Below are 25,591 nucleotides of genomic sequence, written 5' to 3' on the forward strand. Positions count from 1 at the left end.
CTGTTTTTTTTAGCCATCGTGCTTTGTATTGCCCTTTAATATCCCAAAAAGAACTAATTTTTTTTGATATAGAAGAAAGAGAATCCAGTATTGATAGTGAATCAGTCCAGGGAGATATACCATCAGCCTAATAGAGGAGTTCCAGAAAGAAGTAACAGAAGAGGAAGGGAAGGAACTTACTAAGCAAATAATACAAATATATTTCCTGAAGCTGATGTTCATGAATATCCAAAGGGGCATAAAAGTTCCCTGATAGTGGATGAAAAGACCCTCCCTAAAGCCCTTCATGATATTTCATTGTATCAGGCATAAAGAGATGGTGCTAAAACCTTCCCAGAGACCCAGCAGTCCACATAACCAGGGCTCAGGAGTCAGAACGATTTGGCTTCTCAATAGCAACATTGGAAACTTAAGACGGTGAAAATTAGCCTTCATAATTTTGAGAATAGATAATTCTAACCTAGAATTCTAACCAAACTATGAATCAAGTATAAAGGTAGAATAAAGACGTTTTCAAACATACAAGGTCTCAAAAGCTGTGTCTCCTCTGCATGTGTTCTGAGGAGGCTGCCAGAATAAGGACATCTACCAAAGCAGGGGTCTAAACCAGTAGTTCTAAACTGAGGTGCTTTTGTCCTCAGGGGACATTTGTCAATGTCTAAAGATATTACTGGTCGTCATAACTGGGAAGGGAGCTGTTTTGTTGGCATCTAGTGGGGAGAGCCTAGGGATGGTGCTAACACTCTTATAGTGTACAGAACAGAACCTCAAAATATAGAACTATCGGGCTCAAAATGTCAGTAATTTCAATATTGAGAAACCCTGGTCTAAATCAAAGAGAATGTGATGTAGGACTTGGGAAACATGGACTCCAAAGGGGACAAGAGTTGAAGGGAGAGCCCAGGATGATGGTTGTACAGCAGGCCTAGAGAACAGCTAACACAGACAGGAGCTAATAGATTACCTGACCATGTGGGAAAATGTTCTGAAAATGATTTTTAGATTTTTAAGAAGATTTGGGGAAGAATTAATAATGATGGAGCCATAGAACTCTTAAGTCCAAAAAAAAAAAAGGTGAACAAAAAAAGAAATATAGTTTTAGTATACCACTACCTTGTCACTTAGCTTTGAAATGTATTTATATAGTCTGAACAATATAAACATTGAATATTGATTTAACCAGGAATTATAATGTGCCACATTGTGTAGCATTGTATCAGCACAAGAGTACTAAATCCTTACCTTCCATAGTAAGAATAGTAATCCAAAATTAGGAAGTAAAAAATAAGTATAAATTTATTATTTCAAAAAACGTAGACAAGTATCAGGAAAAATATGTGAAAGAGTGATACCTCAAGATGAGGAGCTGGCAGGGCAAGAATATACTCTTTTCAATATGTTTCTATGTGTAGAACTGTTGATGTAGAAGTAGGTTTATACAAACAATAGTTTTATACGTAGAACTATTTGACTTTTTAAAATCAGACATGTTTATTATTTGGATTTTTTTTTTAAGTTTCACTTTCACTACTGTGTATATGAAGTTTAATATCAGGGTTATTATTGAATATAAAAGATGTGTGCATTTAAGATACAGTCTCTTCCCTCATGGCCCAGTAAGTTGTGTAAAGAGAGGAGGGCTCAGATGAGGGCGGCTATCGTGCATGGGGTTTTAAGACTGCTAATACCTTGCCTTTTTATTTGGAACCCATCAGAAAAACAAGGAAAATTGAATCTCATTTGTTTCTAGCTCTTCCACATTGACTTTGGACATATTCTTGGAAATTTCAAGTCTAAATTTGGCATTAAAAGGGAACGAGTGCCTTTTATTCTTACTTATGATTTCATTCACGTGATTCAACAAGGAAAAACAGGAAACACAGAAAAATTTGGCCGGTGAGTATTGCCTTTGTGTCAAGGGTATACACATCAAACATTTTCTCATCTGACCAGCCGGATAGCATTTCTTTGCTGATATATTTAGGTCTGGTAGATAGTCAATCTGCTAACAGGGGTCATTTGGGGGATTTGCTTCTCAGATCCATATTGAGGTTCAGATATACTCAGAGAAGAAAAACAGTGCTAGAAATTCAAAATAAGTTACTATGTATTAATCCAATAGAATACCACTGTTTATCGTAGAAAATTCTTTGAAATTATTAAGACATTTGATAGTGAGATGCTGAAAATGCATTTTGCTCTCTTTCAGTGTGGAGTACAGTAAGGGAGCCAGGGTTCAGGGACATTCTTTGTAATCTCTGATCTGTTTCTTGCTCTTTTTACGTTTCCAGGCACATTATTGTCTTCCTGTCTCTGTTTCTTCATCTTCAAATGGGGACAAAAATAATTAAATTTCAGGGCTATTATGATAGTTAGAAATATGTTATATGGTGGTACCAATTCATATTATAGCCTTACCAAATAATTGCTCTTATCATTTTCTAGTTCTTCCTGAGTTTCTGCAGAATATACCCTCTGGGTTTATTTTTCTCTTTTGTAAAATTAGGGAGATAGGATTGAATTATCCTCTTGAATGACCATCTTGAAAAGGTGTAGTACAAAAGCATGGACACTGATTTAGAGAACATGAGAGAAATCAGTCTTGAGTCGGACCACAAATTTAGAATCTAGAAGTATGTTCTGAAGTTCTCATAGATTTTAATTATCATTTGTTTCGTAATCATTTTTGGGGGGCCTCATAGGATTTAAAATCCTAAATTAAGTGATTATATTGCCTTTTATCATAAATTTCTATTTAGTTTTGTTTTTGAAAAAGATATGTTTGATTTTAGAGAGCTTGACTTTCTTCATGTAAATTTTAGTCCTGGGACAATTTTCAAAGAACTAAAAATTAGAAACAAACCTTTAGTTCAATAGAAATTTTCCAGCTGTTATGGAAAGTCTAGATATATCTCTCTTGTTTTCCTTTATGAAATTTGCTATCTCCCTCTAATATCATGCTCTTGTGATTTGCTGCATCAAATTAAAGGTTCCGCCAGTGTTGTGAAGATGCATATCTGATACTACGACGGCATGGGAATCTCTTCATCACTCTCTTCGCACTAATGTTGACTGCAGGGCTTCCTGAGCTCACATCAGTCAAGGATATACAGTATCTTAAGGTACACACCCCTTTCTCTGTATACTGGAGCTCAACTGTACCTGCCTGTTTCATTCAAATGTTCAAAGGGAATGGAACGAGTAATTTGCTGTGAGATAGTTCTTAACCAGTAGTGGTAGTAGCAAGCAGCTGAGTGGTTGTCTTGCAGGAATTGTAAATTCGTTTCATCATCAAAAATCCTTTGTCAGAGGTCATATTATCATCCTACTCTGGTGTTCATTCTCTCTCCTGCAGATGGCCTTTAAATAAAAACATGAGGCACATTGCCTGATGGTGGCTGGATTGGTGAGGCCAAGCAAGCCTCCTGCAGACTCTGACATTTGTATGTCACTTCGGAGGATGTATAAAATCAGATTTTTTCCTTCATTTTTAGGATTCTCTTGCCTTAGGGAAGAGTGAAGAAGAAGCACTCAAGCAATTTAAGCAAAAATTTGATGAGGCACTCAGGGAAAGCTGGACTACTAAAGTGAACTGGATGGCCCACACAGTTCGGAAAGACTACAGATCTTAATGATCAGCCTTTGCTCCTAATGTATTTGTTGGTTTTATTAAGTTTTCATTTTGCACTTGCACTAAATGGAACATGATCCTGCCAGAGATGTTATAAAGGGAATAAAATTCTGAATCTCAGTTCATTTAAGAACAAGGCATCCCACAGAACCTAATCTGAACAATCCCTGATGACCACCCTCTGCTTTTTGAATGCTTCCAAGATTTATCATGAAAACTGTCAACATTAAGGATAATCACTTCCTGCTGACTTTGCACGCCAAGGAATGCTATTAGAGATTGCTTTTTGTCTTTCTGTCTGTCTCTCTCTCTCTTTTTAATTTTAAGTATTTGGTACTTTTCTGGAAAGGTGTAAATACTTCTTTTTTGAATTGTGACCAAGTGTTATCTATCACTCAGCCAACTTATCCACAGCTGGGGACCGGTGGCTGTTCTTAATTTCCAAATGAGACTTAAAGTTATCTTCCCTTTTTAAATTGTGTAAACTACAAGTAATAGTATAATTTGAAATTACGATTATTTTTCAAAAGAACTCTTTAAGCCTGTGGAAACATTAATTCTTTTGTTGATATTTATTGATAGCATCATCCCAACCAGATTTGCTGAAAATCTATTGGTGAGGCAAATATAATATAAATATATATATATATATATGCTGCATATATATTTATAAAATTACTAGTGGAAGGTCTATATAAAAAGTTTTTTTTTTTTTTTTTTTTTGGTTTTCTTTAGCCTGTGTTTTACAAAAAGCAGAGCATTTTCCTAAGTTACTTTTTAGTTAACTATACGATCCAGTTCTTCCAGATGCTTCTGTAATGAGGCACATATTAATATAGTTTATACATGGTATCTATGAATAAAGTTCACTTCATAGAGCATAATACTTGAGCAAATGTACCCAAGACAGAAAGCAAGTGAAAAGGAAACTATTTATGAAATAAACTCCAGACCTAAAATTCAGTATTTTAGTAAAATACCAACTGTTCTTACTATATTTATTAAAACTTGTAATAATGTGATTTTTCAAGGATATCAGTTCAAATTGAAATGGTTTCATGCCACATGGAATTCTTTATTTGTTGAGGTACCATATTTAGGGTGCTAGATGGCAAATAATGTTAATATGTGCAATAGGAACTACTGGTTTGAATGTGTAAATGAATGCTCTTTCTGAGTTCTGGCAACATCCAGCAAAACTACTGCTTATTCTCCAAAGACTATTGGAAGCTCTAAATCCTCAATGACATGGGGAAGAGAACTGAATATTTGCCCTGTGACTGAGTTTTCTATAGGAATTTTATAAAGATTGTTTAATTTTGTTGTCTTCCTTCATGTTCTCAGTCAAATAAATGGGTGAGCTGGTTTTGGCTGCTTTTAGGATGTGTGGGCCTCTTCTTTATGGGCAGCATAGACCTTTCAACTTTGCCTCTGGGACGCTTTAAGAAATGGCCAGGTCAAGACAAACCAACCTCAGGAATTATGAGGCACATGGTCTCTTCCCTGACTTCTGTCCTTGCCGCCCAGTCCCATCAGGCAATATTGGAGGCCTCTTGAATTTGATGGGAGTCTGAGGCAAGAGGGTACCCTCATCAAGTTTCCATACCTTTGGGAGGTACCCTAAGGTCCAGAAGAATGCCTCTCCAGTTACTCAGTACTCAAGCCAAGGCCCGACTGTATGACTTTGGTTCTCTCTTCCATGGAGCAGATGCTCAGAACAGGTCACAGTTTCTTGGAAATAACTAAGCGGAGGTTGGGAGTTGACCTTTGAACTTAACATTCCGAGGGCTCGTCTAGACTCTGTGAGAGTTCAGGAATTGGACTGTAGAAGGACAGTTTGTTCAGGTATTTTTGTCCAATATCAGTCCACCGTTACACTCACCAGGTTGTAGGTTAGGGTTTGAATGTGTAAACAGAAGTGGGTACAGCTGTTTTCAGAGAGGTCTTCTTAGCCCATAGGGGACCTTGGTAAATATATGCCAAATCAGTGAACATGAATGTCTTTAAGAGCAAGAAAGGGAAATGAACCTCCCCGGATAATGCTGGACCCGAATCCAGAATGGCTCTTCTCATACCCACCACCAGCTGTCAGCCCCCCAGAGATGCCAGGACACTGTGACACAGTAACCCTCAGTAGCTGCTGAGCACCACTAGCAGGTGCTTTCTCCATACTTGCTGAATTGCATGTCTGATTCTTGGGCTCTGGCTGAACCGTAGAGGAGGAGGTGGAAAGCAGAGGATAGCCAGCCTCTGGATGGGTTCGGGCCTGAACTGCAGGATGACCTTGCACAGGGGCTGGTTACTCAGTGCCTTTACTAGTAAGTGCTCTCTGATCAGTAGTGAATCTTACCCCAAAACACTTCACTCCCTTTCTCTTGGCACTTTTCCAAATTTCTCCAAAACAAAGTTTTGGAAAACCCTGTACAGTTCCACACTCAAGGAAGACATCTGTTTCTAACCAGCTCTGGGAATGCAAAGGATGACTGTTGAGTAAGTAATTCCTGAGAATCCACCTCACGTCTATAGGCAGACCCTGGGCTACAGAGGCCAATATTTGTAATCCAGCTCTGCCTCTGTGACCCTTGAGTAAGGTATTTATATTATTTCTTGGAGTCTGAGCTTCCTAGTTTATGAAATGGGACTGATAGTAACCGCCCCACTCACTTCTGTGGTGTAGGGAGAGGCTAGGTTAAGACTGTGTGAATGAGAATGTGCTAAGTCCCAACTCAGAAGCAAACTCATTTCTTTCCCTGCTTCCACCTCTTGAAGGCCACTGCAGGGAGGAATCTCAGGGAAGGTAAGCCCTTTCCAGACCTCTGTCCCTGTCTCCTGTCTGGGTAGGCCCCTTCAGTGCATTCTTGATTCTGCCTTGTCCATTCCATATCCCTGTCAGCTGGGATTTCTTAAAGAGGGCCTCTGAGCTGAGTCTTCAAGGACAGATAGCAGTAAAGGAGTGAAGGGAAGAGCAGACTAAGCAGGAAAGAAAGCATATGTAAAAGCCAGGAGGTGAGAAAAAGCAGATTCATGGGCATTAACAGGCTCAACAATCATTTCTATCTGCCTCTTCTCCTTCCTCGCTCCAGAATGCTGCACCTCTTCTCAGGGATCCAGATAGGATCTAAACGTCAGTCATTTGGATTTTCTCATTTGTGAAATACCTGCTTAGAGCTATTTATTTGGTTACCTGGCACTTATGTTTTGGGTTTTTTTTGTTTTTGTTTTTTGAGGACTTTTTTCTTCCTTTTTTGTGTGAAATTATGTATTTTGTATGTAAAACCTTTGGTCATATGTGTTGAAAATTCTAATCATTCTCATAAAGGTTTCTTGTAACACAATCTTAATGTCAAATATATCATTTTCCTTTATGGTTAATATTTCTTATATAGTATTTAAGAAATCTTGCCCCATCCCAAGGTCATGAAGATATTCTTCTGGATTATCCTAAAACTTTTATTTATTTTTTAACCTATTCCATTTAGATCTATAATCTGCCTGTAATTGCTTTTTATGTGAGGTGGGGTCAAATTTTGTTTTTTCTCATATGGGCACCAAGTTGTCTCAGTGTCTTCAATTGGAAAAATAATCCTCCTGCACTGTTCTGTAGATCTACCTTTGTCATAAACCATGTGTTCATATATGCATGACTCTGCTCCTGGATATCTAGTAGACTTCATCCCCCTATTTTTATTTTATCTTACTTACCAAATGCATACATACCACTTAGCATGTTCCCATTCCCACATCTAAACTATATATATTTAATCCTTATCACATTCTTATGTGATAGGTACAATTGTTCTTTCCCGCTTTACAGATGAGAAAACTAAAGCACAGAGGTTAAATCATTTGTCCAGAGTCACAAAGTAGGAGCCAGTATTCAAACTCAGGGAGTCTGTCAGGAGTCCGTCGTTAAGTGTCCATGCTTTTTCCTCACAATTATCAATGATGCCTCTGTATACATTTCAGAATCTACAAAAAGAAACCTATTGAAATTTCGAGTAGGATTGCATTAAATTACAGATTAGATGGAGTGAAATCTTCAGAATATTGACTCTTCTAATCTATGGCAATGGAGTACCCTTTATTTAAATCCTCTGTAATTTATATCCACTATATATATATATATAGTTTTCTATGTATATTCTTGTATATCTTTTGTTAGATTCCTGGGTATTTGATTTTAAGTTTCATTGTTGCTAATATATAGCTGTAGTTCTCAAAGTGTGGTCCTCCGACGAGGAGTATTATCATCATCTGGGAACTGATTAGAAGTGCAAATTCTTGAGCCCTACCCAGATCTGCTGAGTCAGAAACTCAAGATGAAATCTAACAATGTGTGTTTTAATAAAATTTTAGTTTCAGAGCAATCAATAGAAATACAATTGACATATTTGGCAAACTTACTAAACATTCTTATCAATCTTAACTATAGAAATTATTTTGATTTTGCATATATCATCTATAAATAATTGCAGCTTTCTTCTTCCTATTCCCTTCAACATTTTCTTTTTTGCTGTTTTGTACTGGTTAGGAATTCCAATAAAACATTTAATAAAAGCAATATTCAACCTAATATACCGATCACCGAGAAAGTTTTCAACATTAAGTATAGTGTTTGCCTTGGAATCCTGATCTTTTACCAGATTAAGGAAGCACACTTCAATTCCCAAGGGTCTTTTTTGTTTTTTTTAAATCATGGAAGAGCGCTTCTGGATTGGTGAATACATTGGCATATCCCGACTGCACGGGGCACAGAAGCTCCTACACTCAGGGCACACCCAGACCAGGATCTATGGACCTCTTCATCAGTATGTTCATTTGTAAACTATAATAAACTAATAATATTGTCTTTTAAAATCACAAAAGGATGAATTGTATCAAATTATTTTCCTATATTAAAATGATGGGGGTTTTTTCCCCTCATTTGGTGAGTTATATTTATTGCTGTGCAAATATTAAACCAAGTTTACATTCCTGGAATGAACAACTTGATTGTGATGTATTATCTTTTTTATATATTGCTGGATTTGATTACCAATATTTCATTTTGGATTTTTGCCATCTATTTTCATCAGTGGGATTGGCCCATAAGTTTAAGGGTTATGTATAGAATTTTGCCAGTGACCTTAAGTCAGATGGTTTCTTTGTGGTTTGGCTTTTTCTTTAATAGCCAGAGGAATATTTAGATATTAATATCTTCTTGTGTTCATTTTAATGAGTTGTAATTTTCTAGGAATGTGTTCATTTCATCTACGTTTTCAAATTTTTTACAAATCATGCATCGAGTTTATTAATGTTGCAGCATTGATAGTGATGTCCTCTTTTTTATTCTTGGTATTGGATAGTGCCTTCTTTATTTTCTTAGTCTCACTGGAGGTTTTTCAATTGCATCAGTCTTTACAAAGAATCAGCTTTTGGCTTTTTTGATTTTCTGTTGTATGTTTGTTTTCTACTTTCTATTTATCCTTATTATTTCTCCTTCCTTCTACTTTCCTTCTATCTATTTTGCTGTTATTCCTTCACTCTAATTTTATAAGATGGTTACTTAGCTGATCAATTATAGCCTTTATAATAGCAATCTTTATCTGCATCCCGTAAGTTTTGATATGAAACTTTAACCATTCAGTACAAAATATTTTCTAATTTCCACTTTGGTTATTTAGAAGTATATTTATTGATTTCCATATAATCACTCATAGATTTTCTTAGTACCATTTTGTTGATTTCTAGATTGATTGCATGGCATTTGGAGAACGTATTCTATATAATTGCAGTTCTTGCAAATTTGTGGGACTTGTTTTTATGACTGACAGTATGGTCAAATACATTCAGTGTGCATGTGAAAAATCTGTATTCTGCAATTATCAGTTTAAGTGTTCTATATAAGTTCATTAGATCAATTCTGAGAATAGTGTTAAGTTTACACATCTTTACTGAGTGTTTGCCTGACCTTTATGGTAGAAGTCAAAATATCTCACTATGATTTTAGATATTTATTTTAGTTATGTCAATTTTTATTTTACAGAGTTTGAGTCAATATTATTAGGTGCATACAAATTTAGAGTTGATTTATATCCCTGATGAACCATTTAAAAAATTATTTTAAAATGTTCTCCGTATTTCTGGTAATGCTTTTAGCTTTAAAGTCTGCTTTAACTGATATTAATAGTTATTCCAGCTTTCTTTTTTTAATTCTGCTATATCTTTATTTTCCTGTTTTCTGAAATTCTCAGAATTGTCTTTCATTACATTGAACCTCTTAAACATAGTTATAATAAGTTCTACATCTAATGAATTCTTAATCTGTAGTCCTTGTAGGTCTGTTTCTGTTGTTGCCTATTTCTGTATGCCCATTCATGTTGTCCTCTCATTTGCCTGCATATTTATGTATTTATGACCTTTGTTATCTACATTACAAATATTTCCCCCAAATATGTTGTATATTAGCTTTGTTTTTGGTATCTTTTACCATACAACTAAAAATTTCTAGATAATTAAATGTCTGTCTTTTGTTTTCTAGCTTCAGGATTTCCTTACTTAATGAAGATCTCCTTTGTCCTTAACCAGTCTTAGTGCTGTAGCTCTTCAGGGTTTAATCTTAGGCTCCCCGCCGGCCCCCCCCCCCCCACCTTTTTTTCTTTAAGCTCCCTAGCTGATGTTATCCATTACCATTACTTTAAAGACTTCTATACAGGCAAACCTTGTGTTATTGAACTTCACTTTATTGTGCTTTTCAGACATTGCGTTTTTTTACAAATTGAAAGTTTGTGGCAATCTTGTATGGAGCAAGTTTATTGGCCCCATTTTTCCAATAGGCTCAGATAATAGCATTTTTTAGCAATAAAGTATTTTTTAATTAAGATGTAGATTGCTTTTTTAGACATAATGCTATTGCACACTTAATAGACTACAGTATGAATAACTTCTATATGCACTGGGAAACCAGAATATTCATGTGACTCACTTGTGATATTCACTTTATTACAGTAGTCTGGAACTAAACCCACAATATCTCCAAGGTATGGCTGTGTATGTTGATGATACCCACGTTTATCTCCAACCTAGACTTCTCCTAAGCTACAATAATATGAATCCCACCACCTACCATCAGTGAGGGGCATGCTAGGTCCTGACGAACAGTGGTATGCAGTTCCTATCCTCAGAGCTCAATAGAGGAAGCAGATACTGTATTACATTGAAGGGATGACTAGGAAACTTTCCATCTATTGTTTATTTTGTACTGGAATACATGTGACACTATTTGACATTTCCTTAATATTAAGATTCCAGATAGAAAACATCTACAGTTAAACTAATATCATTATGTACCAACTGCTTTAAACTAGAGAGACAGCCTATCTGCACAGATTAGAAAGTTATGAAGATGTCCGCTTTTAGAACACAAATCAAGCAGCACCAATTTTATTTTACAGTGTTTATTATAGTAAAAGTTCCTCTTGTAAAACATTAGTGATTTTGGTCCGTATCTTATTTTCCATTTGGCTTTAACACATTTTACATTATTTACAAAATGAACTGCAGGGGTTTTTTGCATATAATTTTTTCTTGACCTTTGGTACATTATATGGCAGACTAATGTACCAAGATGTACATATTGAACATATTTAATTATCAAAGTAATTTAAAAGTCCTGATCTTTACTTAAGATTAATGTTCATTAACATGAAGTCATTCAAGAATCTCTGAGATTTCTCTATTATCCACAATGAGAGTATGAATAATCCCTTCTTTCCGCTTTCCACTACTGACAGCCTTTATGTAACAGTCATGGTTCGCAATACTGAAGTGAGTTTCAGTCCCATCATCTACAAACTCACCCTAGGCCAACAAAAGAAGGAGGAATTAGTGTCAGGAAAAATTTGTCTTTATCTAGAGCACTAACACCATCTAAAAGGATGGAATAATGAAATACAGATTAGTTAATGTTAAGCTTTGCAAAATCAGAAGCCTGTCTTTAGATGCTTTTTACATTCTGCTATGAATTGGAAGTTTCTTGTTTGTACCCCCTACATTCTAAGAACCTAAATGTTCACAAGGGAAAAAAAACATACACCTAATGGCTATGTGTCTATAACATGTACTATGTAGACATATAGAATTTTTTAAAAGTAAAAATGATAAACATTAGTTACTCTACACCAAGAATAGTTTACCTGCATTACTTCATTGCGTTCTCACAATAACTCTAATTGAAGTACTATTATCCTTATTTTACAGATGAGGAAATTGAGGCACAGTGGTTAAGTTAAATAACTTGCTGAAGGTCCCAGTTAGTAAGGATGCAGTATTCTTAACTACTCTGAAAATCTGATTTCTCAGGGTGTAAATTGGTTTACAATAAAATACACAGATAACAAAATCAACCACTACTAAATCTAGACCTGCTCTGTCCAATACAGTAGCCACTAGCCACGTGTAGCAAGTGAACACTTAAAAAATGTGAGTCTGACATGAGACTTGCTTTTAAGTGTAAAATATACACTGGATATACAGCTTCTTGGCAATGTTACAGATACTTTGAGATGAAAAGAAGAAAATCAGCTGTAACACAACAGGCAGCAAGAGCAGGTGTGGAGAGTACTGGGGAGGTTGCCCAGAAACGGAGCCACCGAAATGCCCTGCAAACTAGGCTGTAGTTACAATGCAGAGGCAACTGGGTTATGAAGAGCTACCGTCCACACGCTTGTGGTGTCCTGTCAATTACTGAGGGACAAAGACATTGTGAATGAACATTATTTTCAACTTCTTATTTATAACCACATTCTTAATACCATAAAACAACATTCTCTTTACATTTGCACTGGAGAATTCCTTGAGGGTGGAAGGGAATGTAACTTACAACTGCTGATTCTCCATAGAGAATTACAGGGTAGGAAAGTAAGAACAGGAGGGAGGGACCACCAGATGTGGAATTGGGCACATCGTAGGTACTCAACCTATGTTAATGGTAATTGGAGCTCTTCTAAAAGGGGCCATAAATATCGAAGAGTTCTCAGAGCCTCTCTGCATAAAAGTCCCTATCAGTAGATTTAACTGCTCAAGCTTGGGAGGATCAATTTTGAGTGAGTCCTGGTTAAATTTCCCATCAAGAATTAATACCAGGATTAAGAAATCATAACTTTTGATTGCCGGTTTGGGTGCTTGTCAAGAAGCAAAAGGCCAACTATAAAACCCAGCAGGTTCTAGGTAGTCTGCTGAGTAACTTCATCCCACACTTCTTCTCACCTTTCTGTACCTATACAAAAGGAAATAATGGCAGCAACTATAATTGTGCAACTAGCAAAAATGTGACCAGAGAAGAGAGCTGCTGCTTCTCTCTAGCTTTGGTGTTCACTCAAAGCCAGCATGAAAGGTGGATACCAAGGATACTACCCATAGTACCCCCTGCTTGCCAGCAGACCCCATACATAACATGAGAGTTTCCATCCAGTGATTTCAGCTCCTAGTCCCACACTCCATTTCCCACAATAGTTTCCACTTCCTCCCTATGCTGTGTACACTGCACCACTATTATTTCATTTCCATTTGAAATTCACTCCTACATTCATCCCACCCACAACATTAACGGCACACGCAGCCATTGGGGTTTAGATGGGGATTTCATTGTGCATGGCTACAATGAGTGAATAGCCTCTTAGCACTGCTAATCTACAAATTCCATTGTCTTCTGGGGTTTGTAACAGTGCCTGTTCCTGTTTGCCTTCATGTTGTCATCCGACATTATTGTGTATCACTTCTTTTTCAAAAATTTCGCTTTTAGAAAAGTACCATCTGCTTTGAGTGTATGGTGTAAAGCCTTCTATGCAAAGTATGACCTGTGGACCAGCAGTATGGGCATCAGGAAGGAAATGTTAGAATTTGCATTTTAACAAGACCCCAGGTGATTTCTATGCACATGAGTTGGAGAAGCAGTGGTATAAAGCACCTCTTTAACACAGATAAACACAGCAGGATGCAGCTTTTATAGGAGAAATTTTTTAGTGTGGGAACTCTTAAGGATATTGTCTAGGAAAAGAAAGCATGTGAGGTTGGTGCAAGCTCACAACGAAATTCTTTCCAAATCCTTACTGCCTCAGGTACTGTCCAGGAGAGGTTTTGAGGTTTGGGAGTCTGGAGTAGTTCATTTCCTTTTTGTTTTCAATCAACTGAACTTTTTAATTATAAAGTCTCCATAATTAGGAAGTGGATCAACATTTCAGGGTAACTTCTACACATGGTGCTAAGAGTAATCAAAAGGTCAACTTACTGCTGTCTCCATTTTTTTACCATTGCACCATACATCCATAGTGTCTTTTTCTGTAAAATAACAAATTAAGAAATTATAATGTCTGATATAAAACTAAAGTTAAGTCTTTATATTTATTATATTAAGAAAAATTTGATACGCTGGATTTCTAAAAGTCTATTAACTTTTTATAGCTTTGAAATTCTTCTAAATTAGAAGGAATTTTGTTCATAGACAAAATCAGAATTAAACAAAACACTCTTTTAAAAGAAAATCATGGTCCCAATACAAACTGATGAAGACCTAGTAAATAAATACTGAAGCACGGGAGGATGCGTACAAATGAATGTGAGGAGGGACCTTTCCACACGGAATGTCCTTTAATAGGTCACTAGATGATTCCCCTGCCTCTCGCGCTGACCCAACTGGATGATGGCACAAAGGGACCACCAAAAAAGGCTGCCCAAGGCGTCAGATAGGATACACAGTATGTCGGATTTAGAAATTTAGCCTTAAATTTCTTACTGGATAGCAATAATCTCTATTCATTTTTGTAATGGTTTCACCTTAGGGAAATATTATTGGATTATAAGAAAACATACAGGAATACTTGGGAGACTGTTAAATACAGTGCTGGGCATTAGGTAAACTGCCACAGCTCATTCAGGGAGGTGTGTATGTGTGTGTATGTGCACAAGTGTATGTGCATTTTGGGGAGAGGATCCCCAGGCCCACCTGTGAATATTAGGGCAACTGGGCAAAATCTACTAAAATGACAAATGCAGGAAGAGAAGACTGTGCTCATCAAGCAACCAGAGATGAGCTTTGGGTAGTATAATGAAGACTAGAGAGAAGCATGACCTGTGTGTGTGCACAAAGGAGTCCAGGGGTTTAAAAACTGGCCTGGGGATCAAGGCTGAGGCACCAGTCTGGAGCTTGATACTGTCAGGCCATATACTCTGGAACATAGTCTTAGGGGGATTCTTCCCACACCTCAAGATGGGAGCCTCACTCAGAGAGTGAAGAAAGGACTTTAAGCTAAGCCAGAGGGAGAGAGAAAGGCAGCCTGAGAAGCATCGACAGCCACTGCTGCAAGGAAACCCAGCTTGTCTCAACATGTGACCAGATCACACAGTGCTAAAATAAACCATGATGGTGGTGAAAATTGGAATTTTATTAAGTATGCCTACTGAACATGTGCATATGCTCAGATTTTCTAATATAGCTAATAACATGCCTCTGAAGAACATCAATAATCCAGAAGCCATAAAAGAAAAATGGGATAAATTTGACTACATAAAAGTAAAAAAGATTTCTGCATTAAAAAAACCATGCACACACATACGTAAAGGCATACAATAATTGTCAAACTGGGAAAAAAATATTTGAAACTCACAGCACATACAGAGGGCTAATCTTAGTAATATAAGGACCCCTACAAATCAAGGAAAGACCAACAAAAGAAAATGATTCAAGGGACACAGGCATTAGCAGAAAAGAAACACAAAAGGACCTTAAACACATGAAAAGATGTTCAACCTCACTGACTTGGAAAGAGGCAAATAAAAACACTAAAATACCATTTTTCACCTGGAAGGATACAAAAAAGTCTCAAAATCCAACAACATGCTTTGTTGAAGTACCTGTGGAAAAATAGGTAGTGAGCGTACACAATGGTAAAAACACCACCGAGGACAACTGGGCAAAATCTACTAAGATGACAAATGCAATTATTGTTTGACCTAGCAATCCTACTTTCCCACTGCTGGGAATTTGTCCTGAAGAGAGATGTGCACTATATTCCAAGAGCATGTGAACAAAGCTATTCATTCAACACTGTTTCTAACAGCAATAGATGAGAAACAGGCCATGTCCATCAGTTGGGAATGAGTTAAAAACTATTTTATTTACTACTGAAATTTACCTTGAAGCTATATAAAAAAAAATGCATCATAAAGTTCTTTATATACTGATATAAAAGGATCTTCAGAATGTTAATAGATCAATAATAAAGATGATTTGATGTAATAAGGGAGGAATAAAATATTTATATTTGCTCGAAGCTGAATAAAGAAACACTAGGACTCACTTAAAAATGGCTATCTTTATGGGGGAAATGGTGAATGGGAACAGGAAGCAATATTTCTTAAAGTATCTTTTTATATCATTTTGATTTTTTGAATTATATATCACCTATTCAAAAGTATATGTTAACAAAAGAAATATCAATCTGATAAACCATGAAATCAATTATAGCTCAAAAGTGGATTCAGTGAATTATAGGAGGTACTGGAGCATGTTCACCTGGGAGCCTCTCCTCTCTGCCTACCTGCAGATTCCCTCAGCTCACATGACCAATAGCTGGGGAGTCTACAGATAAATTCTGAGCAGGTAACTGTTCAGCAACTGCTCTCATAGAAGTGCAAGGTTTCAGAGCAGAAAGAGAATTTCCTCCCAACAAGAAGTTTCAGCATAATAGTACTTTACTCTTACTGTCTTCATTTTTCTCTCACAGTGTTGAGTGGGGTGGTGATTCCAGACCTAACAATTCTGACCAGAGCTATCTTCCTAAGAAATGTACTAGAGAACATGTTTCAGACAAGCAAAATGGTCAGAGACAGGAGTAATCTAATGACTTAAAAGCAATAAATAAATATTTACTTGTAGAACTAAGTATGGGTTGGAAGGAAGAGAGCATAGTATAAAATGGTGGTTCTGACAAACGTAAATACAGTACAATTAGAAAACGATATGCAAAAACTTTTAAATTTCTTTGGTAACTATTAATAGTGGTAGTATCTGTATTGTTAATGGAAATTATTATGTAAATTATGTGGCATAAAGCAAATGAGTAATTATGTTCTAATTGCATCATTCTCTGTGTCCTTGAGAAGGAAGAATCTCAGTGTGAAAGAAAGAAGAAACAGATGTTAGGTGAGGTTAAGTAAAAACCTACTATTATTCCTTAATTTGAATTACAAGTATCAGTACAAACTCATAAGCTATTTTATCTATAAATAAATCCCTTCCTCCCTCTTTCCATTCATCTGTTCATCCGTCTGTCCATCCATCCATCCATCCATCCATCCATCCATCCATCCATCCGTCCGTCCATCCATCCATCCGTCTGTCCGTCCATCCATCCATCCTTCCACCTATGCATGTATATAATTTCCTTGATCCATCCACTGAAAACCTAAAAATAATTAATGAGTATCCTTAAGGTAAGTCCAGAGTGTGCTCTTAAAATGCCATTTTTCTCTAACAAAAACCAGGTCATCTTGGAGAAAGAGATTTTTCCAGATGTGAGAAAAAAAACGTTCAAAATGAGCTTAGAACATTTTGTCATACCAGATAGCAAGGAAGCTATCAAAGTCTATAAAATGTGTCAAAAGGAATCAGGAGCCAATATAAAGAGCATCCCATTGGCCAAAAATGGAAAAATTTGAGCATCAATATGGATAATAACTGCAATGTACTGAAATGAATCAAAATGTTTAAATCTATGAGTTAATTATGATTTAAAAAACAAACTTAAATGATTGTCTTTGAAGAAGAATAAGGAGCCAATTCAATACAAATTATATTTGTTCAGGGCTATATGTCACCCTGAACAAGCCCAATCTCGTCTGATCTCAGAAGCTAAGCAGGGTTGGGTCTGGTTGGTACTTGGATAGGAGACCATCTAGGAAGACCAGGTTCTATAGGTGTAAAAAATAAAAAATAAGAGATTGTAAACTGACAAGGTTCTTGCAATCTATAAAGTCACCCAAGGGTTACCTTGCCTAAAAAAATAAAAAATAAATGAAAAATACAAATTATACCTCTGTGTAACCAAATAGTATATAATAGAAAGTTTCTCATTATAGAAGTATTCTAGCTAATGAATAAGGAATGATAGAATCAGAATATCACCATTTGGAAACTGCTAATGAGTTAATGGATGTAAGCACTAGGTATTAATGGTTACAATCATCATAAAAAACTGACAAATACCATGTGTCTCTTAATATAACAAACTGTAAAGTGGACTTCCCAGGGGGAAAAAAAATACTAAAATTTGACCAATTCTTCACAGTCAACTACCAATTTACAGGAAATATTAAAGACAGGAACATTGCAGGAATGCAATCTACAAATTTCAGACCATAGAAAACTCTTCAGGACAAACTGATCTAGTTTCTTCAAAAAATAAGCTAGCTATATAGGAGTTTCTGGTTTCTTTTTTTCAATTATGTGTATTTATTACATTTGTGTATTTATTACTTGATAAACATTTTTAATTCTTAAAAAAAAAATTGTGTTAAAGGCATTTGCTAGCATTTGACTAGACTATCGACTCTTTAAAAGCATAGACTAGGTCTCTTCATCTTTGTATCCTCAGTGCCTGGTACCCTAACTGGCATTTAGTAGGTATTCAATATTACTTAAGTAAAAGAATTAATGAATTAATGAGATGATCTAAACAGTCTTAACTTAATGAAAAAAGAAGTGGGATATACTAGGAGTAACCAGAAGAGATAAAAGGTAGTAATTGATAAATATTTGTCTCACAAGTTTGAAGGCCAATAGAAACTGAGAACACAGAACGCAATGTGTAACAACAGAACTTACCTTAAAGATCAACAGCTTATTACTTTTTAATTTTTAATCTATTTTATCTGAACTCTGACAATTTTGATTTGCTGCAGTCTTAATCCTATTGCTACCTAGAGAAAAACGCTCTTCTTACTGAGGAATCTTAAATTCCCACCTGCCTTTAGACATGCTTTTAAAGTGAAATATCAAATAATAGCAATGTCTACATCAATATTTTTTTTAAAGCTCAAGTTTATAATCCTCAAATCCATCGCTATAAAATCTGGATCTCATGTTTTATGTATAAATCAGTCAATTAAATGTACTTCATTCATATAGAACACATTACAAATACATCTGCACTTACCCCCTCCCCTAATCAAAGCTCCCATTTAAGGTCTGGACAGTTAGGGAAAGTAAACGGCCGTCATAAAAGCCAATAAATTCTGCAAAAATAGCACTCACTTACCCAACACAACTCTGAAGTCCTCACCATCCAAATGCAATACCCATGTATTGGTGGTTTTTGATCTGTTCTCCATATACTTCTTGAGACTTTTCCCATTAATTTCCAGAGTATATTCATAAGCAAAACCACTGACAGCATCTATATTTATGGTTGCTTTTGTCTTTGCAGCTCCAACGCAGAAGGTTTCTTTGCCCACTAATTTGAACATCCATTCTCTTCTTACCTCTTCCTAAGTAATAAAAAAGTTGAAAACACACAAATGGAATTAAATTTAGTATTTAATTTTAGAAATAATATAATTAAAATGAGCAGATGACAATGCTGGTTAGATGTAATTTTATTAATTCATGATACAAAGGTTTTAGAAAATAAATGCATTTTAAGTTTAAATAGTAAATGTTATAGTCTATGAATTCTATAATTATTGTTTTGCTTTTATGGCAAAATGATACAGGCCAAAATATAAGATGACCACAATAAGAGCAGAGCCTGAATTCACATACAAAGAATCTACATTAACAAAAGTAACCTTCTCTGTATACCATCCTTTACAAAGTAATGTTTTTTCCCTACCTTCCCATCTACATACACCACTCGTTTGCCTGATGTGGTCCCATGTTCAAATTCAATCTTATGGACTCCATCACTTAAAGCAACATCCCAAACAGCTACAAGGTCTGTCATTTTTTCCAGGCTATAAGGAGGGCTAATGGAATAAAATAAAGCAATTATAATAGGCTAAAAACAGTAATAGCCAATCAATTCTTCCAAAATAAAAAAATATCAGATTTTTAAAAACCCTAAAATTATCGAATATTAAAGTGATATTACCTAATAAATCCTAGTTACAGTACATGTAACTATCTTCTCTCTCTTAGGCACTCTTCAAGGTGAAACTACTACATGTGGGTATATAGTCGGATAATTCCAAACAAAGTCACCTTAATATTAATAGGATTAAGAATCCATCAGTTTATCCATGATAGTATTCTAAGCGAGGCTACAGAATAATGCTTGGAAAGGTCAGTAAAAAGTCTCTACTTCTCCCTTCCCCCATGTAAAAAGCAAAGTACTTACTATTTTTCTTTTTCAGATCTAATCACTTCAAGAGTTCTACGAATCTTTCGTACTTAAACTAATAACTAGGAATTCATTTTAACAAAAAAGTTTTATTACACTAAGACTGAGAAAAAGAGGTGTCATGGAAGAAATGTCTTACAATAGTGATTAAAATGTTATGAGAATAATTCTTGTCATTACTATATGAAATCTTATTTTAAAATATTGTTTTGTCAGAAATTTCTGGCACAATTTAAACACATTATTGAGATTATTTTAATGTAAGACAACATATTATATGTGTCCCATGTGAATGATATATATTTTATTATTGATATTTTTTCTTTGAGTGAAGTAACACTTTTTACAGCATTGTCATAGCTAACAGTTAAGTGCCAATCACTGTTCTAAGAGCTTTACATATATTAACTCATAGAATCCCACCATGAAATAGGTACTATTATTATCCCTATTTTATAGATGAGGAAACTGAGGCTCAGAGAGGTTAAGGGCTTGTCTAAGTTAACAATGACAGTGAGTGGCAGACGAGATTTAAATTTAGGACCCTGGTTCCAGACCCTGTTCTTTTAACTATATCCTGTTCTTTTAACTACATCCTATTCGTCATTCCTTGTAATCTCCTTTGTATGCTCTAAATCAGAGATGCTAAAAGGGTTTTGTATCATTTTGAAGTGACTGCCAAGATTTGGAAACCTTACATCCAGGTCCTGTGGAAAAGGATGCCACATTAGTGGTGGGCATCTATCTCCATGCCAGGTGTTTACTACCCTTGTTCTATGTCACAGAAAAGCAAAACCATGCATTCTTCAATTTTACAAAATGTATCCTTAAAAAAGTAGCCTGGATAAATAACTCTTCTGAATGATTAAAATCATCTTGAAAGCTGCAAAAGCAAGTTTTATTGCAATGCAAGACATTTACCTTTCGTCATCTTCAAAGATAGGACTGTCATCTCCAGATGCCATGGTTGGCAAAACAGCCTGTTATCCAATTAGCAGCCAGGAAAGAAAAAGGCAGAATTGCAGCAAAGAAAGGTTGAGAGCAACAAAGATGATGTCTGCAAAGGGATTTTCTAATTTTGCAATCTATTTCTTAAATTGCATGCAGTTTCTGATGAAACAGCTTTTACATACAATAGAATTACAATCTCTGCTTTTCAGGGAAAGAAGTTAAGTAAGTCATGCAAATTAGCCAATCATGTTTCATTGCTATGCTTTTATAATTTCCTAAAACTAGAGAATAAACTCTAGTTAATTTCAAGTATCACAGCACATCAGAGCTTCAAGAGACCTAGAGGTCCTCTGGGTCCCATGCTTCTCAAATTGAGGCACAAGAAGCCCCAAGGGTATGAGGCAGTGAGTCAGGGACTAAAATTACTCCAGGGTAAACAATGCACCTTCTGGAAGCATCAATGTTACAGGGTGATAACAAATTTAAAATGCAATCTGTATATTAAATTTTAGAAGGCTATATTATAGAATATATAATTTAAAAGTTTTTCAAGTAACTTCAAAGAAATATTGACTTTGCAGGAAGCAGACAGATATGCTAGTTCACTTTCTAAAAGCAATCTTAATTTACCTGCTTACTCAAGCCCACTTAATTTGCTAGTGCCAATAATGAATCCACAACAGGTATGTGGTTTGCTCAGCTCACTAGCAGGGCCCATGACAAAACTTGAGCCCAGTACTGTGCAAGTAACTAAACAGTAACTGGGCTGTAATGCTAATTAAGTTTTACTGAGATGAGAAGCAGAGATATACTCACATGCACAGGAAACTCTCCACATTTGAAGATTTGGGATTAACAGTTTTACTCCTGCCAAACCTATTGAAAAATAGGCTTACTATTTTTGGCTTCTAAGATCTAGGCTAACCTAACCTTGTCCCCACAGATGCCAAAAGGTGCTCTTTCCTTGTTAAAAAAATGCGAGATTGCCAACCCTCTTTGGCTGGAAACAGCCAGAAGCCACGAATTGTTTTTTAAAAGATGTTAAGGAAGAGATGAGCAACCATAAAAACAATACAACAGGCAATGATAAGCTTAGAATTTTAGAATGAAAACTAGATATTCAAAGCACTTTGCACCTAAAATAAATCCTTTTTTTATTATTAACACCTTAAAATTTGTACACTGTTCTAGTCTTAGGAAACCTATGGTATCTCCTATGAAAGTGGAGAGTATCCTGCAAATATGAAAGCAAAGGGAATACAGCACAATAGAGTAAGCCAAACAGCATAACAACTTGGATAAGGCATCCTCTGCAAATCAGAGTGAACTTAGGGATATCATTCAAATTGTGCCCTACAACTTTTAGAGACTAGAAAACTCAGAAATTCAACATCCAGACTTGAAAGAACTGCCTGGTTTTCCATTATAAGGAACTTATGTGTTAGTATTATCATACTAACATATGGCATGGTACCATCTTAATTACAATAACTTTTGTATAAAAGACAACACAGCAAATTAGAAGGAAGGTTAGAAATCAAGATCATATTTATTAAAAAAAATTTTTTCTCTAAACTATCAACATTCGTTCATATATTCAATATTTATTTATGGACTATCTGTTTAAGGCGTTGAAACAGTTTTGAAATAGTGGATATGGTTGTACAACACTGTAACTATACTTAATGTTACTGAATTGTTAACACCTAAAATTGGTTAAAGTGGCAAATTTTAGCACAACTTAAAAAAAGTAATACTGTAATATACCAAAAAAGTGAATCATACACTTTAAATGGGTATGTGAATCATACGCTTTAGATTATATGGTATGTGAATTATATGTCAACAAAGTTGTTAAAAAAAAATCAGTCCTGCCAGTTGTGTCTCTTCGAATGTGATTACACTTATAACCAAGAGATGATCACAGATGTCCTTGTCCCTAATTTCTACCTTACTCATTTCAATGAGGAATAATAACTCACACAGATCTCCAAGTTACAAACTGGACTTAATAAACATGTCATATTCTAAATTCATCCACCATGCTTATCAATCACTTATGTGATAGGTACTAAGCTGGCACTAAGCTCTGAGTGAGGGAATCTGGAGTGACCAAAAGATAATTACAGCACAGCCATGGCATTGGCTTGCAAAAGGAAGCAGTAAAAGATGGAATGGGCCCCACAAAGAAGGGATCTTAGCCTGCCAAATGGGCCGAAAGGCCAGGAAAGGCTTTGGTTTAAAACTTGGGAGAAAAGAATTAACTCATTGACATTTTAAAACTCTTACACATAAATTTAATTTTCAGGGTCATGTGACCAAATAGGAAAACAATCATTACAAAGAAAAATTCCCTCTATTTCAGCAAAAAGTTTTAAAAATGTAAATGAAATGCACTGGTTTTTCTTTGGAGCATATAAATCACCTTTCACTAAAAATGTAAATGAAAAGGACAGAAAAATAAATTTCATTTACTTTCACTGATGAGGATACCACTCACTTGAAACTTATTACGTCTTCAAAGAAAGCTTTTTGAGTATCCAGTGACTACCCAGCAGTATAATCTTTTAAAATCCCTTCCTTAGCAACCTAACACCCATGTTTCAGTGTATGACTTAAACATTACAACGTTTCAACTTTTTATCTAACCCCATCTTGAATTTTATGTTAATTTAGGTTTAACCATATTGAGGATTGTAGTGCTTTGTCCAAGCTAAACCTAAGTCAGCTTTTTAAATTATTAAGATACTCATAGTTCCCTTTTCAGCAAAAACTCTAAGGAAGGCCTGTCATAAGGCAGGTCGCTCCTTAGCAAGCAAGTGTTGATACTGTGTGCCAGGTCCCTTGTGAAGCACTGACACTCACAACAAAGTCGGGAAGTAACTTGGGCCAGGTATTCCCGAACACTACTGGAGGTACAAAAAAGAATAACTTTTCCGAGAAGCATTTTGTAACATATACTACAAGCCTTACGAAAGAGTCACTCTAAACAATGATGCTCAAAAACCAGGTGGAAGAGTGCTCAACAAACTGCTTTTGTAACAACTAAAAACTCAAAACCACCAGTATTTTCACCATCAGGGAGAGAATCCATTAAGGAAATCACAGTCCGGTCATCACTCAACAAACTGAAGGTCAAGCCTGGGCCAGAATGCAGGGTAGGATGCAGAGGTCAACCTGGCACACACACGAACGTAGTCCAGTGCAGTTAAGAAGAAACGTAAAAAAAAAACATTTAAAACCACGAGAAGATAATGTATTAAGAGAAAGGAGTCAAATTACAGAACTTTCTGATCCAGATCCTGTAAAAATAGTTTGATCACGCTTACTTACACGGAAAAGGGGACTGAAAAGAAATACACGTTAAGGTTAGTTAACCCGGATTCTCTCTGGGGAGCAGGGGGTCAGCTCGTGTGTTTCCTTCCTTGTGCTTTTCTGCTCCACTTTTTCGACAGCGACAAGTATTAATTTTATAGTTGCGGACGAAGCCAGAGCGGCCGATCGCAGGGCCGGGCCGGGTAGGGGTGCCCAGGCGCCGGGCCGGGTTCCCGCCTCTGCCTGCGGCCGGGCCGACAGGCGACGCCCGGAACACGCCGCGCGCGGCCCCGCGCCTCACCGCACGCTCTCGCGGGCTGCGTAGACGCCGCCCACGGCTCGCAGCGCCCGCCGCTCCCGCAGCCGGAGATGGCGGCCGCCCGCGCCGCAGCGGGGGCGCCCGGCACTGCGCGCAGGGGCTTCCGGGGGCCCGACCGGCGCCGCCCCACCTGGGCCGCGGGTCTCACCTGTACGCAGTCGGCTGCCGGAGCCTCTGGGCCACGCCTCGGGGCGGGGTGGCGCCGACTCCGCCACTTAGGCCGCGGGGCTTTGTTTTCTTCGCGGAGAATCGGACGCAGCCTCCGCCGAAACTAAAGCTCGACCAGTGCGAGTACCAAGCGCGTTGTTTGTCGCGCTTCAGGTCCCCTGAGGTCCCCAGCGCAGGCCGCCACCCGCCTTCCCGCAGGGCAGAGCCAGCCCCGCCCGCTGCCTCCACGGATGGCTCAGTGTTCTCTGCAGAGGCCCTTCCAAAACCCCCACCCGAGAAATACAGTCCCGCATCGCATGCAGTTCACCTTGCCAACAGTGGTGGCAAGAACTAGCTGATGGCAGGCTGTGGGCTGGACGCTGCGGATAACCTGGTGGGGAAAAAACGGGCCCTGTGCCTGTGCCGAAGCCCCGAGGCAGGTCAACTTGATTATGGCATTCTCTCCTTGAAATCTCTTTTACGGGTTCTGGTTACTAACTTACTTTAGAGACCAAATCTCCTTGTGGTAAGGGATAAAGCCTCCAGTTTGTATGATGTAGCGCTTGCCTACCTGCCTTCATTTAGGAACTCAAATGATGCAAGCTCCTTGCTTCTTCCCCTTGGTAACGTCCATTTTGTTGAAATTGTTTTCCCAGGTCATTTCTTAAGGAAAACTATCTTGGCCCCTAAGACTTGTAACACCTGTAATTCTCCTTCTTTGTCCCTTTCAAGGTATACAATTATTTGTAACTTTTGCTGAGCCTGTTATTAAGAAAGTATTAATTGTGCTTGAAGAAAAATCTGAGCCCTGTCTTCGAGCCCTAGTACTCCTCTGCCCAGGGACCCCGGAGTGTG

The 25,591-nt window shown here is 36.9% G+C and overlaps 2 protein-coding genes across 8 annotated transcripts in view; one reads left to right on the forward strand and one right to left on the reverse strand.

Moving 5' to 3' along the window:
- Window positions 1-3,761, forward strand: part of PIK3CB (phosphatidylinositol-4,5-bisphosphate 3-kinase catalytic subunit beta) — a 167,081-nt gene extending 163,320 nt beyond the window's left edge. For all 3 annotated transcript variants that reach the window (XM_016151202.2, XM_016151204.2, XM_016151203.2), the window contains 3 exons: window positions 1,751-1,896; window positions 2,990-3,122; window positions 3,495-3,761. In XM_016151202.2, coding sequence (XP_016006688.1) covers window positions 1,751-1,896; window positions 2,990-3,122; window positions 3,495-3,632 — 417 coding nt within the window. In that variant the 3' untranslated portion in view covers window positions 3,633-3,761. The remainder of the gene's footprint in view (window positions 1-1,750; window positions 1,897-2,989; window positions 3,123-3,494) is intronic.
- Window positions 3,762-3,920: 159 nt separating this feature from the next.
- On the reverse strand, window positions 3,921-24,874 carry FAIM (Fas apoptotic inhibitory molecule). 5 transcript variants are annotated; one of them, XM_016151208.2, is made up of 6 exons: window positions 24,738-24,872; window positions 20,926-20,984; window positions 19,498-19,630; window positions 18,925-19,153; window positions 13,899-13,948; window positions 3,921-11,470 (listed from the first exon to the last, which is right to left on the reverse strand). In XM_016151208.2, the coding sequence occupies exons 2-6, from the start codon at window positions 20,967-20,969 to the stop codon at window positions 11,321-11,323; spliced, it is 606 nt and encodes a 201-aa protein (XP_016006694.1). In that variant the 5' UTR covers window positions 20,970-20,984; window positions 24,738-24,872; the 3' UTR covers window positions 3,921-11,320. The 5 variants fall into 5 exon arrangements, with proteins under 5 accessions (XP_016006694.1, XP_016006693.1, XP_016006696.1 ...); XM_016151207.2 differs by lacking the exon at window positions 24,738-24,872 and adding an exon at window positions 24,289-24,537; XM_016151210.2 differs by lacking the exon at window positions 20,926-20,984 and having other exon boundaries at window positions 24,738-24,874.
- Window positions 24,875-25,591: the final 717 nt, after the last annotated feature.

Source organism: Rousettus aegyptiacus, unplaced genomic scaffold (genome assembly GCF_014176215.1).
Source record: "Rousettus aegyptiacus isolate mRouAeg1 unplaced genomic scaffold, mRouAeg1.p scaffold_m13_p_4, whole genome shotgun sequence".
Lineage (NCBI taxonomy): Eukaryota > Metazoa > Chordata > Mammalia > Chiroptera > Pteropodidae > Rousettus > Rousettus aegyptiacus.

Coding starts and splice junctions, on each gene's coding strand:
- FAIM (XM_016151208.2), bottom strand. CDS start 20,969: ATGGCATCTGGAGATGACAGTCCTATCTTTGAAGATGACGAAAG. Junction 19,631..20,925: donor ATCTTTGAAGATGACGAAAG/GTAAATGTCTTG, acceptor TTATTCCATTAG/CCCTCCTTATAGCCTGGAAA. Junction 13,949..18,924: donor GGACTTCAGAGTTGTGTTGG/GTAAGTGAGTGC, acceptor GTTATTTTACAG/AAAAAGACACTATGGATGTA.